The sequence below is a fragment of the Eretmochelys imbricata genome, chromosome 12 (genome assembly GCF_965152235.1).
Source record: "Eretmochelys imbricata isolate rEreImb1 chromosome 12, rEreImb1.hap1, whole genome shotgun sequence".
NCBI lineage: Eukaryota > Metazoa > Chordata > Testudines > Cheloniidae > Eretmochelys > Eretmochelys imbricata.
In genome coordinates this window covers 21453953-21476500 of record NC_135583.1, presented here as the reverse complement: position 1 = coordinate 21476500, position 22548 = coordinate 21453953, and the positions used below count along the sequence as shown (strand labels likewise).

Here is a 22548-nt window from a genome sequence, read left to right as displayed (position 1 = left end):
ATCTGATGACTCCCTCAGGAACAACTGTCATTCATGTGCATTAATTTTCTCTGTCACCTTAAGTACTAACTATCTTTGGAAGACATGCTAGTCTTCTTTCTCCCAGTGTTCCTTTTCCAGATTTATTAGAGCAGAATTTTATTCCATTATATTGCTTTTGTGTTTTTTTCTAATGCTGTTCACCTTAGCTTTCCTCTTGATTTTTTTTTTCTTTATTTTGATTATTTTTAACTATTAACACCAAAATGCTCAACATTTTGAGGCCCAACTTTGGCTACCTATGGTATTGTTGCCAGAGGTGCCAAGCACCCATATTTCTCACTGATTTCAGTTCCAACTTTGGCACTCAACATCTCCAAAAATCAAGCTCTTATGTCTCGAGTAGGCATCCAAAAACTGAAATACCCCAAATTAGTGGACACTTTTGTAAATATAAGCCTAAATTCTATTTACCTGAGCTATATTTGATTAAATTATATCCAAGACTACTTAAATGAAAGACAATAAATTCTGCACAGTTGACAAATAGACTTTTGGTTTATGAGGACCACCAATTTGCCCAATTCCAAAGCCAAGAAAATGGCTACTGGACAATTTTCATAACCACCAAATGAGAAACCTTTGAGGAAAAGGAGGTTCTTAGTCTCCTGAGGACCAAGTTAATGACAAAGGATAGATAGGGATTTTATTCATGTTCAAATCCACTCCCTTTAGAAACCAATCGTGGGACATTTCTCATCTCAAGAAACTAAGGGCTGCCTTTGGAACCTTTAAGGAGCTGGGTACCAAACTTTTCTTTTAAACAACCGCTATGCTGCTGGAAGAATTCTTTGTGATCCTCTCCTAATCCAACACTGATCCAAGAATACCTTGCACACCCTGTTACATGAAAGGTATTATTCTCTCTGTACATAACTAGTATAATCTCTGATGTGGCAAACTAGACTAACATTCTTTTGCCAAACTGCCAGCCAAGTTGTCCTGAAATGGGATGGAGAATGAGAATACCAAAAGAAATGCTTATGAACAAAGGAGCTGAAGAGAAAACATTTAAGCAGTGTGAAGTGTGTCTGCAATTCTGGCCTCCTTAATCATTCTGGGGTCTTGAGGAGGAAAGAGGATACTCATGTGGGAATATATGGCTGTGTGATCATGCCGGCTACTCCTAGTTGTGACATGGAAAGAAATAGCACATCCTGAGAATGTAATTCTGTCTTCACACAGCTGGCCAGTTCTTGACCTCCATTTTGGTCCTTTTGTGCTGTATCTGCAATGCAAATGAGCCGGAAAACTCTTTTATTGGGGCAGCAGAGGATTCCCTTCATGTTTGGGGCATGCTAGCATAACCCATTGTGCAGCGTGTGATCTGTCACAGCAACAGCACCTTTTCCTTAAGCTATATAAACTCATATTTTTAGCTCTGGAGATGCTTGTTCAATTCCCCAAGTCAGTCAAGATGACAACTGTCATGTTGGAAACAGAAGGTGGTTCAACTGTAGCGTGTAAAGGATCTCCTCCTCTTGTGAGCTCCTAGTAAGAGGAATACTGCATAAACAGAAGAACTTTTGGCCTACTAGAACAAAAGTCAGGACTCTTTGAAGAGTAGGTTACTTCAGGTGCCATGTGGTAGTTTATATGCACAATCACCACCACACATAGTTGGAACAGATGTCATGTTGACAGCGCCTATCTGACCACCCTGAGTTCTAGCAAACCAATATGCAGTTTTCTTGGGAGATCTCACTCCTTCAATAACTGTTTTCTGTCTGTGAACTTCCCATCTTTTCAGTACCAAGTGAGAGCTCAGCTGTTCTGAGCCTACAGAGGGCAGCATTTCAAAATGTCTTCTTGGTGCAAACAATACCTCAATAATCTTTTACCTTCAGGCAGACTTCTCCGAAAATACAACTCCTTTGAATACCAGGTCTGTGGTTATGAGCAAGAGCTGTTGTAGAAGATAGTGGCATAATCAGAACCAAGAGACCACTCAACACTGTACTCTCGAATATGGAGAAACACAGCTGGGCATTTTTGTAACCCAGACATTCATAGCTTTTTTTTTTAAGGCCAGAAGGGACCATTATGATATTCTAGTCTGACCGCCTGCACAGCAGGCCAACGAATTTCACCAAATGATTCCTGCATCAAGCCCATAACTTCTGGTACAGCTACAGCATATTTTTTAGTGAGAAACAGAGTTTTGAACTTGAAAACTGAATATTGCATCCCTTTGCTACACTGCACAGATAGCATAGAACACAACTGCAATGGAAGCCTAAAGAGTGCAACAGTATGTTTGCTGACTGTATTTTCAAATTCTTGAGGTCTATCAGCGGATAGCTGGTTCAAGGGCGGAAATGCATTTTGCAGGACCACTATTTGGGACTTTGAAGCACTACTTCAAAGAGAAACTCCAGGTTCTGTCAGCTAACAGACATGCACTGCAGAAATAAACCCAATAAATAAAAAACAAAGATGAAGCTGCTTCAGTCATGGAGCACCAACTGAACCGTTCTGCTCAAGGAAGGAAGAAGATTGGGAGGAAACATGGGAGAAGGAGTCAGAGCACAGAAATTTAGCTATAAAATAAGGTACTATTTGCCTCTCTGAAAAGGGACATTTACTCCACCATCTGCCTTGGTTTATCCAAGTGAAAGAATTTAGTCTTTGAAATTCTAAATCCTTTTCAAATTCTCCCAGACCAATTAGTATAGCAATTGACACATTATTTATCATTTAGACGTTTTAATGATGTTGATATAGTATTTTTCAGCAATATAGATCTCAAAGTGGTTTTCAAAGGTGGACAAGAATGATTACCCTCAATTTATACATGGGAAAACAGGCACAGATAGGCCGAAGACCTGATTTTCAGAAGAGTAGATGAGGTTTTGAAAGAAACTTCACCTTCCTTTTGCATACAATAAAACTTAGCTGCAAATGCAACAAAGAACAGGCTTGGATTCTACTCAAGAGAGTTAGTAGATGGCAAGGAATCAGTGGCAATTTTAATATGTTTTGAGGAATGAATTTCTGGTTCCTAAAAATCTCTTAATTCAGAAAAGTTCTGTGATGGAAGATTCCTAGGTGGCAATGGATGTTATGGGGAAGAAGATAAAACTGAGCTACTTACCTCCTGGGTGAACCATAGCTTGCTTCAAGACATCGGTCAGGTCACTTCCTCTAAGAGAACAAGGACAAAGTGAACCTGAAGAATGTCTCCATCCTTCGAATCCTCTTTGGGAAAAACAATTTCCCAACAGCACAAGAAGCAAAAAAGGCAGAACTTGAATAGAAGGGGTGATGATCCACAATTGCGTTGGGATATATCAGTCCACTTTTCCTCCTCCTTCAGTTCCAACATTACAACAAACAGGGTTGTGAGCAAAGTGTCAATCCCTGACTGAATCCATCTGAGGCAAGTCATAGACGAGGCCAGGAAAAAAAGCAGCAGCCAGAGAACAATGCTGGTGTGAAAAAGTATGTTGCCAGTTGGTCCTTCTGCATTGATTGGCACGTGCAAAGGCAGAAGAGCCCATCAGTCCAAACTGGTGGATTTCATAAGGAGACAATGGCAGTATGTAGATCATGCACATGTAGAACACTTCAGGCTGCAATCACTCCCAGCAGGAGCATTTCCTTAGTACTTGCCTACATCCGTCAATTCACACTGGTACATGCTACATGCTATATTTTTATTTTTTATTGATTTTAACATTTAACAACGTCACAAGTCAATTCATAGGGCTACATAATAGAAAATAAAACCTAACAATAATAAATAAACCATTTCAGCATCCTCTCAGGGAGCCCACACCAAAAGAAATCAAAAGGAGAAATGAATAGCACAATGTTTGGCATAGTCACAATGAAGATACCATGTTCCTGAGCCCTGGCAGACTGTATACAAATATACATCTCCTTCAATGCATTCTCCTTTCACTGGAAGGGGCAAGAAAGGGCACACTTTCTCCTTTTATATCCATGCCTCACCACATTGTTCAAATGTATAATATTACAGCCCTACAAGCCACTATTTTTAAGGTAATGGTGCATGGTCCTTATACTTTTAGAACTAACTCCACACTAAATATAAATAGGTAGCTAGTTAGCCAATACTATGGGATAGTTAAGAGGGAAGAAATTGAATTCAACTGAGCAGAATAAAGGGACTTTTACAAAAATATATATAAGATATTTCAGAGGTTTCAATGGGTAAGATTGTTGTTTGTCTGAAACCTATCTGTAGCTATAGGTTCAATCAGAAAAATACAGTCTCATAAAATGTGTAATATTAGCCTCTTCAAGTGCAAGTGAGTTGTCAATAAGACAATTAAGACAACATCAATAATACACACTATGTTATTATCTGCTATTCTGAATCTCAGCCTAGCCAAAGATATTGGGGAACAAAGGCTGCATCTAAAGGCACTGACACTTTTGCACTAGTGAGTGAAATAGGCAATTCTACATTTATTTAATGGTACTTGTAAAGGAAAAAAATGAATTGCCTTTAAATTTAGAATAAATAACTCAAGCTAATGAAGAAAGTTGCTCTGTAGAGGAGACTGTTACAATAGAAAATTAGCAATTCTGTGCTTAAATCAATCACTTATGTCACATGATCCAAGTCAATAGAAGGACTGAGTAAGTGCTATCATTGACCTTAATCAACCAACAATTGGTGTTCAGGGATCAGAAAGTCAAGGTATAAGACCAGCCCTTTACAATTTTTAGGGATTGGCGGACATCTTATAAGCATGTTCTTTCAAGATAACTGTTTTGTGAAATGTATTTGATATGCTTAGATATAACATACCATACGCAAACAGCAATGGAATAAGCAAACTTCTGACAAATTTCACAATATACACACCCCTCACACACACACCATTTAGAAAGTGAAAACCCCTTTTAAACTATGACATTTTTACTGTATTAAAATATATTGGAATTGTACAAAAGTTTATAATGAAAACACTATACAATAATTGTATTCTTTGGAAATAACCTATTTGTGAATGAGGGTCTTAAAAATCTTGCTTTACAACAGTTAATTTAGAGTTTAATCCTGCAGTCCCTTTCCATTCAAAACTGCCATTAAGCTCAAAGGGAGAAAGGACCGCCCTAACATTCTTATTTATCCACTTCATACACTGAATGTGATTTAGGGTTGAACGCAATAGATTTCCCCAGAACTAATGGACCAGATATATTCATACAATGTCATATTATTGATTTTACTTTCTTCCTATTGTTTGCATTCTCTTTGGAAGAATATATGGTTAGTTATACTGTAGATATCATTTACAATTATTATATCATTCACTGTTTCTTAATGTAAAGTGCATGCTTTGTAATTGCATTCTTTCTAATGAAAAGAATCCCATAAGTCAAAGTGAGTCTGAGTGTAAGTCTAAATTGGTATAACCTCCTGTACACTTCGGGGAAAATGGAAGATTGAACTCTTTCTGAATTTTTGTTTGATTTTCAATTCTCTCTCTTTAAAAAATGTAATGTAGGAGAAAAAACAGAGTTAATTTTAAACACTTTCTAAACCATAAAACTATTTATATAATTGGTCACACAACAAATTTCCAGGCACTTTATAAAATGAAGACCCTATTGCATTGCAAAAATTATACAACATGGGGAGCTTTCCAATAACTAGAAAAGAAATATTCAAAGTCATGGAGTAATAAACCATGTTTAGGGCTTTTTTTAACCTGGTACTGTTTCTAAAAATTTTCTGGATTTCTTAAAGGAACCATATAGATTTATTTAGCCCCTCTAAATTTCAACTCAGTCTGAATATGTAAGCAACTTTCTTTAAAGTGTAATAAGTCATGAGTTTGTTTTCTAATTTTTCCTCTTCACTGATTTACATTTTAATATTTTGTTTCTAAGTTATAATTATGCAAAATATTCTTTGTTTTTCATGATTATTTGGAATGTTTACAATTATTTAATACAATTTACTTAACTATTTTGAAACCAAATGATGTGTTGAATTTAAAAAGGTTTAACACTCAAATTGCCTTCATATGCTCATTTCTCAGCGTACTGTACTGAAAGCTGAGGAGAGCAAATTTTCATTGGTGCATTGTGAATGGTGCTCTACCAGGCTGCACTGATGGAATACCTGATTTTAGAATCTTTGCACAAAAGGACAAATTTCTTTCATGAAATCAGCACTCAATTTAGCTGTCATTACAATAGCTACTGTACAAATACAGTGAGTTTAAACCTAAAAGTCTAAAGCCATATTGTAAGCTATAAACAGACTTTTATCCGTGGACTTCAAAGTATCATGTAGGTGGTTTAGTTCTGAGATTGCATCTAATATCTTGATAGCAATTTTTCCACTGAGATTTATGATCTCAGGAAATTTGCCTGCACACATCAGCAGCCTCCACAGAGAAATTCAGATCTGGCTACAATCTACCCTCCTTAAAACAGGGTTTATCTCCAGTTCTGCAGTTCTTCATGGAAACTAATTTAAGAGCACAAAAAGGGGTGTGGATTAGGAAGAAGAAGGCATTTATATTTTTTGCTAAATTAAAGATTCCAATGCTAAAATTTTAATCAAATGCAACCACTCTCATTATTTTATTTTTACATAAATCATATTAGACTCTATTTATATAAAATGTAAATTCTCTGTTAAAATATAGTGGAGTTTTGAGTTTCTTTACATAGTTTCGGCATAGGACATCCAGAACCAGATTTTAAAAGCTGTGCATGCAACTATTGCAACTATTCACTCAAATCAAGCATTCACACACACATAGCCAAACAGATTTGGAAAAATCAGATCCGTAACAACAATTATCCTCTTACTTTCTACTTAAAGGGGTACTGTGCTCATATTTCTTGGGTAAATAATCTGACAATTCAGAAGGTACCTCCTTGCTCTCTATATATAGATGGGGCAGAACAGGAACCTTGAATTCTAGAGGCATGCTCTGGAGGAGTCATTCTAGCAGAACTTCCTGTGGACTCTGTCAGAAACTTTCATCCGATCTGTTGTTTTTATTTGTAGGACTACTTGCCCCAGGAACCAGTAAATGAACAGACCCATTGCACACTTTCAAAATCTAGATACCAACTGGAACGAACTGAAAATTGGCCTATAAGGCAAATTTGAATCCCTGGCCCCAAACCCACTTCTATGGTTTTCATAGCAGGTCAGATCTGAAACTGGAAGGGACTTGTGTTCCATATTGAATTCAGGCATTCTTCGGAGATTTTGGCCTATGGTGGTGGAAATCTCATCAGACTTATGAGTTTTCCACATTTTCAGGATAAAATGTCACAAAATCAGCTAACAGATATCAGGGCCACTGAATCCAAGCTCAAACTCTGGTGGAGCTCAATACTCAAACCCAAACCTGATTCAGATCGAAAACACTAATTTCTCACACCATTTCCCAGTATGATTAAATTCAGATCCTAGGAAAATGCATTTCTCTCTCTATGCATTTATATCTCATCAGCATGGTACCAGAGTGCTTTGTTAATCTGGACTAGTCTTCAAAACTGTCAAACTTCTGCAGTGAACATTCTGGAAGTGTTTTAAATCCAGGTACATTAGAGACCACAAAAGATGAAGAGCTATGTTTCTGTTATGGGACAGGAGAAGGCATTTTGTAGTGTGTACATAACTGAAGGAAAAGATAGGACATTGTACTAGTCTCAGGCTTTGGGGGGAATTTCTCAGGCTCCAAAATCTCAGGATTTTCAGGGTGCCCCAGTGGTATGTACCATAAGGGCTGAAGATGTCACAACCATGAAAATGACTTTCCATCAACTAGAATCAAGGCAGAGGGCAATAAACTCTTCAGTTCCTTTTTCATGGATCCATAAGATTAAAATCTGGCCTCATTGAAATCAATGGAAATATGCCCATGATTTAAGCGGGGACAGTTTTTCAACTTTAGACTAAGGCCAGAAGGGATCATTATGTTTATCTAGGCTAACTTATGTCATGACACAGGCCACAGAATTTCACCTACTAATTCATGCATCAAGCCCACAACTAGCCCATTCTTGATCCCCACTGTAATCTGGATTCACTTAAGGACAGCAATACGTTACAGATTTTCTTTAGATCTGTTTTATGCCCATATTTCTTTTTTCTTCATATGACAAAGGGGAAATTCTGAGATCTGGGGGCTCAGACTCTGCAGCTTCCCATGGTGCTTATGTCACATGGCCAATAATGGACTGTGATTTGCCACATAATTTGTGCTATGCCCAACCAGTGCAAGCAGTAGCATCGCATGGCTTAATGTAAATGACCTGTCATAGCCAACAGCAGGTGTGTGCCATTCCTTTCACCTCACTGAAAGACATGCCACATGTGACACAATATTTCAATCCCTTTCTCTCTCTCATATCCTCTTGCTGAGCGCAAACACAGCTTACAGAACAAAGAGCACAGCACGGGAGTTTCATGAGTTTTCTCAGTGTTGTGATACATGGCTGCTTTGGAAAATATTACAGCAACTCAGTGTCATACACCACTCAAGTTTCTGCTGTGACTCTGAACATGGTACAGGGCATAAAACTGAATATTCTAGTTAAGCTATGTAACTCTTGAGCTGTGCCCTCCATTAAGCATAACTGCATTATCTGACAAATAATCAATGTTCAGATGACACTCAAGAGTCCCAGCCACTAATCCTGGACTAAATGTACCTGATATTTGCCTTATTGCCAACGTTTTACACTGTGCCTGTGCTTCCATATCTGCCCCAAGAGGTATAAACATCACAAGGAAGGTCCAGGCTCCCAGCCTGAAAGAGCCAAGAGTGCTATTAGAGAGGTGATGAGCTCAATCTGCTCTTGGACTAAAGAGCCCTCTTATTTTGGGGGGGAGGAAGAGGTGGCTCTTTGTTGATATCACTTCCTAGAATTTTTACAATTTTAGTTCAGTTAAGTTCAATTTTTAAATATTTGGTCAAGATCTTTTTATTTTACCAAGCATTTCAGACTGAAGAGAAATTGCCCTGTCTTTTATATCAAGGGCGGCAAAGAAAATTAAAATAGTAAATATTAGTTCCAAACAACCTGCAGAAGTGAGAGCTATTTTATGACTGATGACTCCACTGAACTTAATGAATGGAGGCTGCCATTTTCTATTATATGGAAAATTAATGTTTTTCTCATCCCCTTTCCCCCATTATCTGGACACTCTGGCTACACCCTGTAATTTCCACAGCTACCCCTTCTCCACCAAACCCTCACTGTAGCACTAGTAAACGTCACTCCTCCAGCCTCTCTTTGGATCCTAGCTTCTGGGATGTCGATGGTGCTGTTCCCGTCTGCATCCACCTCATTGATCACATCCTGCAGCTCTGCTTCGGTGGGGTTCTGGCCCAGGGACCTGGGCCAGATATCAGTTGGCTTGATCCATAAATCCTGGCCAGGTTTCAGGATTGTCCTGTTACGTGGTTTATCAACACCCTCACTACCCCCCCCTTGAATTAAGCAGCCTTACCTTCGTTATGAGCCCCCTTCCCTCCTCACTTTCCCCTTCTGATCACGGCAAAGATCCAGATTGGGTACCAGAGAAGCATGGTTTCCTCCTCTTCCTTCTAGGAACCACTTGAGTGACCGCGGCTTGTTATCCTGGACTCAGGGGAGACTGAGGGCTATCTGACTGGTCCTGGCTTTCTGGAAGGGAGATGTTTACTGATGTCTGAATGAGTCCTAGTAGAGGATGGAGATTGTGGATTGTGTCCAGAGGAGTCCAGGTGTCAAGGAAGGAGATGACTTTTTTGTTCCATCACAAAACAAGGGAAGAGTCCATGGAATAAGTTTAAACTTATGTAAACTAAAATGTTGATTTTTTAAAAAAAGTCAGCTCCCTTGTTTCTAATACAAACCAGGATGATTCTGAAATGTAAAATTAGAAGTGGAATTTTCCTTTAAACTTACAAAAAATAATTAAAAAACGAAAATTCCAGTGAATTTAAAAAACAATTATACAAATATATTGGGCCTTCTAATACAATCTGGGCTACTGACCAGTGCAACAGAGGCCACAGAGAGAAAGTCTGTCCCTCAGCCAGCTCCCCCAAGATGTATCACAGTTTCTCAGATGATGGCATCCTGGGTATCTGGACTATTTGAGGCGTGCTTTTCCTGGTTTCTAATCTAAGGGCCCAATTCAGCAACAAATTTAAGCACATGCTTAACTCCATCACTATTCAGAAAAACAAGGTACATGCTTAATTCCCATCGACTTCATGCTTAAATGTACTGATAAAAGATGGACTGCTGAATTGGATGCTGAGAGCACAGATCTTTGAAAGGATAGGATTCATCACGTAGGTACTAACAAAGAAATGCTCAGTACAAGACCAACCAAAAAAACCACAGGTGGAGTTATCGTGGTGTAATATTATGCTTCTTCACTGAATGACTTAAATAACTGAAATTCTTTTCATGAATGTGAGTCTCATGTTTACAAAATACTGAACTCTACTCATGCAACAAAGAGTAAACAACCATAAACTATTCATAATTTAATGAACTTGTGTTCCCCTCACAAACACAATAAAATTCCTAAGCTACAGAACTAGAAAATTTAAAAAGTTTGGTGATTATACAGTCTTCCTGTACCTAATATAAATAAAAAAGGAAAGCACAATTCCAAAAAAAATTTAAAAGGAAAATATAAAACAAGCCCACCGAAAAATTATTTTAAATTAATTTCTTATTCACATTTTCAAAGTGCAACTATTCCATTCATACACACACACACACAGTTATTCAAAAATATACAAACACCTCATATAAAATACTACAGTGCAACTATAATTAATACTAGTTACATACTCCTCCACTCACTAGCCAATCTCCATCTGTACCTCCTTTCATTACGGCCTGGATCCTGTTCTCATTGCATTCAGTTGTTGTTTTAGTACTATTTACTACTGATAATAGGTGGAGAATCAGGCCCTAATAGAATACTAGATAACAGGGTCACCTAATGGAAAGGTTTAAGTGTTGGCAATATCGTTGATAATAAGCTAGATGTGCCTTCTTCACCTAGATGTCCAACAATTATTAGACTAAATAAGGGTTGAAGATTGTTTAGAATTAATACTGTTCACATTTAAATACAAATTATCTTAGTAGGATTTTGCATATTGATTGGGCACTGCTGTTAATTCCTCTTATTTCTATAGAAATAAATGATCCCTTCTCAACACACAAAAGCTACCCTACCACTAAATAATGATCTCCACAGGGGACAAACCCTAAATGAAAGTAAATTCTACATACTGTAACTAGGCAGCTGAGCTATATCCAGTATCCAGAATAAGGTAATGTTGCTTTACAGCCTTTGATTTGACGAGCCTAAGTTACTTCCATTTTATTTGAACAATAATATTTGAAATATAAAGGGCCGCAGAAAAACCCAAAGGAGAAGGAGTCAAAGAGTGCTTTGATATGCTCCCCTTAAATGAGGGATGATCATGATGGTCCCTTCTGGCCTTAAAGTCTATGAGACTATGAGAAAGGTTTACAGGGCTTCAGGGAAGGCGTCCTGAGATCCATGCAGAACTCTCTCATGCAGCCCTGCAGATCCTATAAACACCAGACTACTCATTCACCCTTACTTACTGCTAGCCTCCATTCTGTGGTAGCAAAACCGTTCCACATGGCTGCACAGTAGCAGCCATGGAGGTGATGAACTATAGTGCTGTTAATTCAACTCCTGCTCTGATACCCCCAGGTGTGGAGGGGAACATGCCGAGAGCCTGTGCTTCTCCTTTCAGCATCCCTCTGGCTTGTTCTATTACATTTAGCTTCATCCACTAGTGGGAATGGAGGGGAAAATAAGGACCAAAGAAAACAGAAGTGTGTTTAAGTCTCTCCTAACTGGGAGATCTGATGCCGTAAATATTATATCAATAAATTTATCATCATTGTTGGCCCAAGATTTTTTTCCAAAGGCTTTTTTTCCAATAAAACAATTAAAGCATAAATAGCACACAAAACTTAGTGAAAAAGATATTATTTTAACATAACAGAAGATGCCATCTAAAGGATAGATTAGTAAATTCTTTTCAAAAAGAAAGCCACCTTTCTAGATACACTAGAAGGATGCTGCACTTCTGAAATGTAGCATTTCCATAATAAATAGTAACATTTGGTTTGACTTAAATATATGAAACTCTTCTCCAGATAGGACAAACAAACCTACAACAAAAAATCAGCTCTCACAAAGTCCAAAGCCCCCGGCCCCTCCAAAAATAGGCTCTTTGTCTTTAAAAAGGAGGTCCTGTAACGTGCACATATAATCTAAATTGAAAGAGGTACCTGGACATGTGGTATACAGTATGAGAATATTATACCTGGGCTAGAGGCTCCAATTTGCTTTAGATGGTTGTAGAAGTCATAGAATAGAACTAACAATATCATATGTCATAGCATATATATCCATAAATGGCTCCCAAATCTGCTTATATGTATTTCTTTCAACATGGATATAATTTATCATATTTTTCCCGATGTCTTATAAATGTGTTCCATGGTAATTCATAGAACCTGTCTTAGAAAAAATTATTTCACTAAATGTAAGTGATGTTTCAATTAAGCGTGAATCAACTGCAATAGCCATATTCAAGCGATATAAAATGTCAAAAAAGTGCTAACATCATAAATCTGAAATAACCATTTGAGAGTTGATGTTTAAAAGGGTCTGGGATACCTTATTGATAAAACAGTAGCTTTTTCCTTATGGAATTGTGACTTTAATCTTGTCATGAAGCACACTGACTCTAAGTTCAAATCTAAGCAAAGGAGACCAAATCATAAGACAACTATGGACCTGATCATGTAAATACTTAATAGGATCTTCAATGAGTTGTCTTCATTGGAACTACTCATAGCAACAAGCACTGAAGCAGGTAGTGGATGTTTGCAGGACTGAGCCCTGCAGAAGTAGTTATGATTCACGAGTACAGAGAACTTTCTTTTCTGAAGTGGTCCGCATTTCTCTCATGTTTACATGGTTAAACACTGAGCAAAGCTTATTTTCTCAAATGAGGCAGCGTATCCATCCCCTTTACACACTTTGTTGTGCAGCTACTGGTGTACATAGATCTCATCAATTAACATGACCCTCATTCTTCTATTTACATTATATAGGAATGCTTCAGGGAAGGGGGCAGAGGGAAAGTTTGTGTGTTCACATCCAGCCAAAACCTGCCTTATACACCTACAGATCTTTGGAGGTGTGTAGTACTTCCTAGGGCTCTGCAGGCCCGGAAGCCAACTTGGGCTGAATACAGCCACGAGGTTTATACTTATAGGTTTAAACTGCCCCTGAAACGGCCATTTGTTACCAGACATATTGTAAACCAAAATAATCTCAAAATCTCAGCCGAACACACATCTTGACCAGCATTTTCAGTCAGATTTTTTAAGTATTTAACAGATTTCATATGAATAAACGGTAGCTGACGTACTATGGTGAATTTACAAAGGACCTGATTTTGTAATCTCTGCACACACAAAATTCCCATTGGCTCCAATGAGAATTATGAATGCATATCATTTGTAGACACAGATCTATCTACTTTAATTTTTTTTCCTGCAAAGAGATGACCCCCATTGAATTACTGTGTAAGAGAACAACTTACCCAAATCTAAATTTACCCTATTTTGCCTAATTTTAACAGATATTTTTAAATACATGTTAAGGATATGATCCAAAACCCATGGAAGTCAAAGGAAAGACTCTCACTGATTTCCACGGACTTCGGATCAGGATCCTTTTTTCTCCTACAGATATATAAGAAATAAATTATTAAATCAAAAAAAAAATAAAATGAGAGAGAGAAATTGTCAGCTTAATTTCGATTTTGAAAAAATTAACGTTCTATAGAAATCAAAGACCAATAGAGAGAGATTTCCACGATTCTTTTTTAATTCTACTGAAAACAATTTTTTGTTGTAAACATTGCTGCTAGCCAAGCTTTGAGCACGTTCATGGCGGCCACAAACAGAAACTGTTGACAAACAAAAAGAGTAACCAGTGAAACTGACTTCATGTTTCCAAATGAAGTAAAATGCAAAAAAGGAAATAAGAAAATGGTTAAGTATATGATTTTAAAATATTCAGATTTAATAACTCACACAGTAACAACACAGCTAATGAAAACTGCTTTTCATAAATATGGGTCCAAAGCATTCCCCCAATTGGGCGGATCTTACCAGCTTGCCAGTGGAGGAACGGGGCTTCTGTAGTACCATTCCTCTTGCTCTGGGATTCCAGGAATGCTCCTGTGCTGGAGACTAAAGGAGTGCCCGCCCACGCTCCAAGGCACACCTCCTCCCACACACACCCTCCCATGTTTCTGTGTAGTAGTCTAGCAGGGAGTTACTACCAGAACTCAGAGCTCTATTTTGTTCCCCTGGGTCTCCTCCATAGCTGTTAACAGCATCCTAGAGGGGGATCCAACCAATACAGCAAGGTATCTGCCAGGGCTGCCAGGAAAGATAAGGGTGAGAAGCGGGGCCACGAGCAGACAGGAGTGAGGAGCTATCAATGTCCTGACTCCCCTCCCCAGGGATTCTCAACTCATCCCAACTCCACAGCTCAACAAACCCTTCCGCCTTGAAAGAATACTTGTTAGGAAACTCAAAGGGGAGTTTCATATAGTTCTCTTTATCTGTGGCCCTCTCCCAAGAGCTTCTACACAGGAATGGGAGTTTTAACCTAACAGTCTTCCTTGGAACTCCCAGTTATATTAAACATCTTCTTGTAAGATTTCTCTATTACCAGTTCCTCAATGCCATCTGTGTGCTCACTGCTGTACAAACAGAAAAGAAACCACTCCTATTCCCAAGGAGTTATCAATTTAAGAGACTAATCCTGTATTCTTTGCACACCCAATCCCTGAGCTTTTGGGATGTACAAGGGATGCAGGACTGGACTGTAGATCAGCTTAGCTCAAACACATAATATATCAAATGATGTGACAGCCACAAAAATCCACACTGGGTTACAAATTATTTATATTACCACTGTGGCCCTTCAACATGTGGCTTTTGTATTTCATTTGTATATTGCACCTTCCATCTCTGGGAATGTTATTTCATGTTTTATATTGTGAATTCTTATGAGGCAGGAACCATGCTCTCTCTTATGACTGGAAAGCACCTTGCACACTAAGGACACTACTGGCAATAAAACAAATAAAAAATCATATGAAGGCCCAATCTAGAAATGTTATTTTCCTTATTGCTCATTTGCCTAAAAGCATGATCAATATACATAGATATTGTATATACAGTATACACACGCATGTACCTTTTTGCACTTGAATAAAACATATATTCTTATGAATGATCTTTTTCTTTAAAAAAATCAAGAATATTTTGAAAAGACCTAAAATACATTGAAGAGTTTTAAAGAATAACAGTAATGTTGAGAACAAAGTATTCTACTAGCTATTATCCCTGTTATGGTATTAATAGGAGTGGACCAAAATTATAGGGTCTCTTTCCCACTGATTCCATTAACAATAAGAAGAATTACATTCCTACAGCATATGAATGAATCAATGAAGAACAGAACCCTTACATAGTAGGGCACATTAATTAAGGGTGAAATATAGCCACTTTAATTATAAATTCTAGTTTGGGGGAGTCTGTAAGCTCTGTCTTTTCAAACTCTAAGGGGCTGAGATTTGAAGCAATGAAACTGGAAAAAGTTTAGTTTGAGCATGATCTTGCACACTTGTCTGAGAAGATCTGCTTTTGACATTAAAAGAGACAGCTTAGTAGAGTTGTGCAAAGGGTTCATAGTGAAAGTAGAAACTACACTAGACTCACCTGCTTTGGCGGTTTTGTTATACCTGGTGGCCCAAACCTGCTCCCATAGAAATCAGAGACAGTTTTCCCCTTGGCTTTCTTTGGGAGAAAATCAGGCCCTTGAAATTCATCCCAGACTGATTCACATTTTTTGCTAACCTTTATGTATTTTCTCAGCAAACATAGACCAAATAGTAGTTTTGCATCAAAACTGTGTGAAATATTCAGTTAAACATGGTCTTGATGCAAAACCATGTGAAGCAGCAGTTTCAAGATTAGTTTAGCTTTAAAATGCAGGGTTTGAGCAAACCCGGTATTCAAAGAGAAACTGAGGAGAAGCCACACAGGTTGAAACAAATGAAAATATTTACACAGACCTTTGTGAAGAAAACCACAGAGGGTTTGTCTACACAGGGGTTTATTTTGTCAGTGTAGCTGCAGTGATGTAGGTACATCAGTGTAAATCCTTTGTGTAGATGCCCTGGCATCAGTGTAGAGATTGATTTGCAGCTCTAACCTATACAGTATAAGTCACTTCTTAACCAGTACACTTGATCTAGAGTAGGGATTTCCATTCCATTCCTATATCAGCAAAGCCGTGGTATAAAAACTCTTGGTATACACAAGCCCTGAGTTTCACACTGCCTTACATCTTAGTACCACAACAGAGCTTTCATGAAAACGACAATGCAAGTATATGGAAACACTGTTACCGCTGTACATGAAAATAAAACTTCACTATTGTATGTTCATGCAGATCTACCAGACTAAGAAATTTTAGGAAAAGAAAAAGGCCACCCAGCCCAACATGCCACCTCTTTCTGATATAAGATTTAATCTGCACCACCTTGTTATTTTCACCATAACTCTCACAATTTCTTTCTCCAGAAGCAAACCTAGATTTCTCTTGAACTCCTTTATACTTATTAATTCTATTGCCTTTCCTGTAACTTATTCCATATGCTTATTACCCTTTGCATGAAGCAGTTCTGCCTCAGTTTCCTATTTACTCCCAGTTTCCTAAACTTTAGATTAACTGGACATATAAATACACCTATTTCTACCATCTGTGATAAATGATATTACAGCGACAAGGCTGAAGGTAACAATGTCAGTGCCAATCTATGGAGACCACTTCACAGCAATGAAATAAAATAATGTTCATACAAATGATACTATCATTTAGAAAAATAAATGTAAGTCTGCCCCCTAATTTAGCACGGTTTGCTCAGGTCTGATTTTCAGTCTCTCACTCCCCAGACCAGCAGAGGCCAGGACTGCTGGAGAGGCAAGATACATACAGCCCTGGGCCATGTTACTCAGTAGCAACCTCTCCAGCTGACTGAGGAGCAGTATTGATGAGCTCAGTGGGGCTCCAGTCCTCCTCAAACAGAAGGACTAGAATGGAACATCTCCAGGACACCAAATAGGGGGAAGGGTTCTATGGGACATAGGGCACTACCAGAGTGAAGAAATGTAATGAAGTGACTATACCTACATGAAGGCTGACACAAACTTATGAAGGAAAAGAGAACCCTGGCACTCTGAGCCCATGAGTATTGGGTGAAGTCCTGATCCCTGTGAAGTCAATGGCAGTACTCTCATTGATGTCAGTTTTACCCATTGCACCTAGGCAATGTAGGGTAGAGCAATGACACCAGACTGGGAGTCAGAACTCCTGAGCACTAATCACTCTTCAGCTACTGCCTCATTCTGTGGCCTTGGTAAAGTAATTTAACTTCCCTGCTGTAGTTTTCCCCATCTGTAAAATCAGCTAATACCATCAGTGAGGTAGGGCTAAATTTTCTAAAATTTAGAGGCGTCTCCTGTTTTAGGCATCCAATTTCTGGCACCTAGTGACTGATTTTCAGAGGTGATGAGCACCTGCAATTCTCATTGATTCCAGTTGCATCTGTGGTGCTCAGTTCTTCTGAAAATCCCAAGTGTCTGAAGTTGGGCATCTTAAATTGAAGTGCCAGAAATTAGAGGCCACTTTTGAAAATTTGAGCCTTGATGCTTGTTCGTTGTTAACAAGACGTAAAACATACCGTGCAAGTGCTAAGAACCATTATCAGAGTTATTATTAGGCACTGCAGCCTATACATTCCTCTATCAAAAAGTCCTGCCACAACAGGTAATGTTGACCTTTTTTAACAATATGACAATCTATTTATGAAGAATCATTTTATTCTGCCTTTTGTTGTGAGACTCTGACACAAGACAAATGCTGCAATGCACACTGCAAAGGGGGTCAGATACCGATGCTGCTGTGGCTGTTTTAACTCTGTTTTCTTGATTTGTGTTTAAATCATAGAGGTATTATGACAAAACTGTTTGTCTTTAATATAGTTCAACTTGGCCTAATGAACCCGGGCTCTTTAAAAACAATCTCACATAGTGTATTTAGATTAAGACCTATAAAAAAATTCAGTGAATTTAAAATGATTTCAAGGCCCCATCCCACAGATATGAAAAGCACAGATTACTAGGCTAATTACAATTAGTCTACCGTAATTCTTTTTTCATGCATCTGGTTAGCTAGCAAGTCCACAATATGCACATGAAATTTTAAGTGAATTTTAATACATGTGAAAGATGCCAGATTCAGAGTATGGGAGGTTCTCCCTTCTAGGATTTCTCTGTTTATTCACAGAACTAGTACAGCTGGGGCAGAGGCAATGCAAATTTCCCCTCATTGCCCTACCGATGTGCTTCATCTCTGATTTGGATCACTGCTAGGAGTGAAAAGGTACTTCAAATCTTCAGGTTCATTCACTGTTTAGCTTCACTGCTGAACCTGCCAATAAGAGTGACAAAGTCGCTGTGGTTTTTGTGATCCGCTAAGAAATGGACTGACACTGCCAATTCATTTCAGTTTGGTCACCAAACATCCATCAGATCATAACTGTTTTCAGTCATTTCTGACCAAGGTCAGACTCTGACTAGTGACTGAGTCGTGAAAAGTTCTGTATTCTATTATCAGTTCCCTGCACCATTCAGTCACCTAACCTTAAACTAGAAATACACATTTTTATAATATTCCCTAAGATCATCCCTTAATGTTTCAAAATTATTTTACTTTTACATAAGTATATTTTCTTTCACAGTATTTCATACTTTTTCCTTTTTTCATCTGTGCCCAGAAAATCTTTGTTAGAAATCATTTGGATTTTCGTCTTTTCTTGCCGAGAAGTTTATTCATATTTATATGAAAGGGAAAATACATATTATATTTTTCTTCTCTCCTTAATCCACAATACTTACACCTATGCAATATAGGCACATAATGCCCCCACAAAGATGAGGTGAAGGATGAGACAGAAGATGCAAAGTTTGAGTGGAGGAATATAAAAATGACATTCCAAATACCATACTGTTTTTAGCATTATGAAGAGACTAGATTCAACTATTCAGAAATCTGAGAGAAATTCAGAAACAGAGTTAAATGTACTTATGCTTTCCCAAAACATGCTAAATCAGTAGATGCTAAAGAACTATAATTGCCCTCATTCAGACTTGAAAAATAAATCTATTTACTCTTTTCTTTTCGATGTTTTTGATAAAGTTCATATAATCCACGTAAACGCCTTTTTTATTCAAAGCGCTCTGAAGACACCTGTGCAATTCACAGCCAACTTAAAGCAAAAGTAAACATTTGGAAAAATGACCTATACTGATTTTCTTACACTTTAGGAAAACTTGTGCTACTATGGGGAATAAGAATAGCCCATTTCAATGGGCTAGTGCATTTTATAGGTCTGTTCTCCTGTAAATTTCCTTGGTTACCTAAGGCTCCCCTGGTGGGTAAATAACCTAATGTTTCAGCTTTCTGTACTGAAGTTCACAATTTCTGATCTCAGCACTGCCTTTACTGCTGCAAGCTAAATAGTGGTACTGATGCTGCAACTTCCAGATTACTCACTTTCCTCTCAGATCATGAATGGGTTGGGTTATTGGCCTCTAGCATGGACAAAAATACAACAATCAGCCTCTTCATTATATAAGTCTTCAGTGAAGACAATGCTGGACAACTTGCTGAACATCAGAGATCTCAAGTATTTTCAGAACTTAGGAAAGACTGTAGAACAATACCTTTTTCTTCAGTGCAGTGGACAAAGTCACTGCAAATTTACTGAAATCATTTTAATACAGCATTTCTGTAATAACAATTTGTATCTTCAGGAGCTGTTTTGCAAAACATTGCTTTAGAATAGAAATATTTTGACAAATTTGCTGCAAATGTAATATGGGGGCTAACCTTTTCCAGAAGTACAGATGTTAATTTCACGGTCATCATTTGAACAGTAAATGAAAAGAAACTTTAAAAATACTTTGCAATTTTTTAAAATAAATCAACATAAAATCCCATTCACTTGCGGCAATATAAACATAACGTCACATCTACGGGTCTGAAGAAACAGCAGGTATCAGTAAGTGTCTCCTGCTTAAGGAAGAATCAACTGGAATGAGATCCCTACTACTGAACATCTGAAACATTAGTGGATATATTCTCCTACAAACTAATTTTAAGTGGTTGTACCAAATTGGAAGTGTTTTCTGTTTATAATGTTTTTTGAACTCTAAGCATATAATTTATGATTTTTGAAAGAGCAAAATACAACAAACAGTACATCCATTGTAATGTGAATAAAAAAACAAGTGCAACAGAAAAAGGAAAATAGATAATATAATAAGAAGATATGCATCTCAAGCTGTTCTTGTTACGACTACAAATCAGAAAGCCCTCAAATTGTCAAAGTTAAGAAAAAAGATCAGCTGTCTAATGAACATAGTTGCCTCATTTTCAGAGATACTGAGCTCCCACAACTCTGTGTGAAGTCAATAGGAACTCCAGGTTCAGCATTTCTGAAAATCAGGCCCAAACTGTATTCTAATAGAAATATTATTTAGGGAGTATTTTTGTTGCAGAAATGGAGAGGGTTCAAAGTAATCTGTCAAAGAAGTGCTGCTACGTTCATGAGTCCTAAAGCAAGCTAGCTCTCATCTGTGGGGAAAAAGTTAATTCACAGGGCTCATAAGGGCTTGCATTTGTCAAGGAGCAGGACGTCAATGCTATCATTATCAGGCAAGTCAGCCAGGCGTTTAATGGTAGAATCAGGAGACATTTGCTCTCCACTATCAGAATGACATCATAACTAAAACAGCCTTCAGCAAGAAGGAAAGAGAAATGCTGTAAGACTTGGACTACAGACAGGCTTAGCACTTCTACTGCGCTATACTGACTGAGTCACTACTCCCCTTTTAGGAGGTAAAGCTTTTAAATGTCCTAATTCTAAAACTCCATCCTGATAGCATTTCCAAAATAAGGATCACATTTTTAAAGAAGTACTCTTAAACCCTTGTCCTCAAAACTGGAGAGAATGTTAAACCAGCCACCTAGTTTAGGAGAGATGGTCACTTACAATTCATAAATGTACTTTAAGTTTTCTGGCATTTCTAATTATGCTAGTAATTTTCACTTTAGTGAACCATATGGAAGAGTGGGGGATTGAACTGTATTAAGACACTAGCTCTAGCTAACTCTGTAATTTAGAGAGGAACAGCTTAATTAACTGGTTTTTTAAAAAGTGTACACACACACACCTTTGAGTAATCGGAGAAATTTAGTGATGAACTGTCCAATGATCAGAAACAGGAAAAGCAGTACATATTTAGCTTCCAGAGTAGTTGTAACTATACTCCCCAGATCCCCAGAATCACAAATTGTCAATCTCTTCCCCCTCTCACCCCCATCACTACAGGTACACAGACGCTGTACAAAAGCCTCACCTTGTGTAAGAAGTATGAGGGGAAAAGTTATGAAAGTCGACAGACAACCTAAAATCCCTCAGGCTACAAAAAATCCCGCTATTGAGAAACAACCCAAGAGACCACACAGGGAATGTACAGCTTTCAGAAGCACTTCTCATCTTATTTGCACTTAACCTATTGATGTACTTATGCAGGTCACTTACTTTTCGAATAGATTTGAACCCTTTATAATCATGCAGATCGCCGCGGTTGTCACTTGGGTGTTTTGTTTGGTTTTTGCAAACAAGTTTCATAAAAAAAAGAAAAAGGTCCAATTATGCAAATCCGCTCTGGATAGGTAGTGAATATTCAATATGACGGTGATACTGTAATAGTTCAATGCAACACACTGCACTGGACAGATTTATGAGGCAACGTCACTACTATGCTCTGGTCCTCGTTGAAGCATCTTGAAGTTAATTAAAGCTGCAATGTCCACTTTTCCAGCACCCTCCTCATTCCGGTTTACTATTTCAACATCAAACCAGCCAGGGGGCCTCCCCCTCGGTCTCTGTACACTTAAGCAGCCTGCCACAGTCAGTGAACAATGAACAAAGATTTGAGTGATAGACGGGGCGGGGGGAATCTCCACGGGAATAATCAAATCCGGTTTAAACAAGTAACAAAATATAGTTGCTAATATTAAACTAGAAAAGAAAACATTCTTCTCCAACTGAGCGTGCACAGGCATTGGGCCAATCCCCTGCAGAAAGGACCTCAAAGCAGCCAGTCCTCCCCATTTCGAGCAGTGAATGAGCCCAAACAAGGATTCTAAACTTAATTATGACACTTAAAATAGTCTTTTTCCACATAAGCAGGGAGGCTCGCCACTGCTATCTGTACCAACCGGTCAAATCAGCTCAGCAAACACGGCCCCTGTTGGATTTATTTTAAACTGCA

At 38.1% G+C, this 22548-nt stretch overlaps 1 protein-coding gene across 1 annotated transcript in view; it reads right to left on the bottom strand.

Annotated features, from left to right (window-relative positions):
- The window catches only part of ZNF536 (zinc finger protein 536), a 397745-nt gene extending 375843 nt beyond the window's left edge, over nt 1-21902 (bottom strand). Inside the window, exon 1 of the mRNA XM_077831317.1 lies at nt 21813-21902. Coding sequence (XP_077687443.1) covers nt 21813-21902 — 90 coding nt within the window. The remainder of the gene's footprint in view (nt 1-21812) is intronic.
- Nucleotides 21903-22548: the final 646 nt, after the last annotated feature.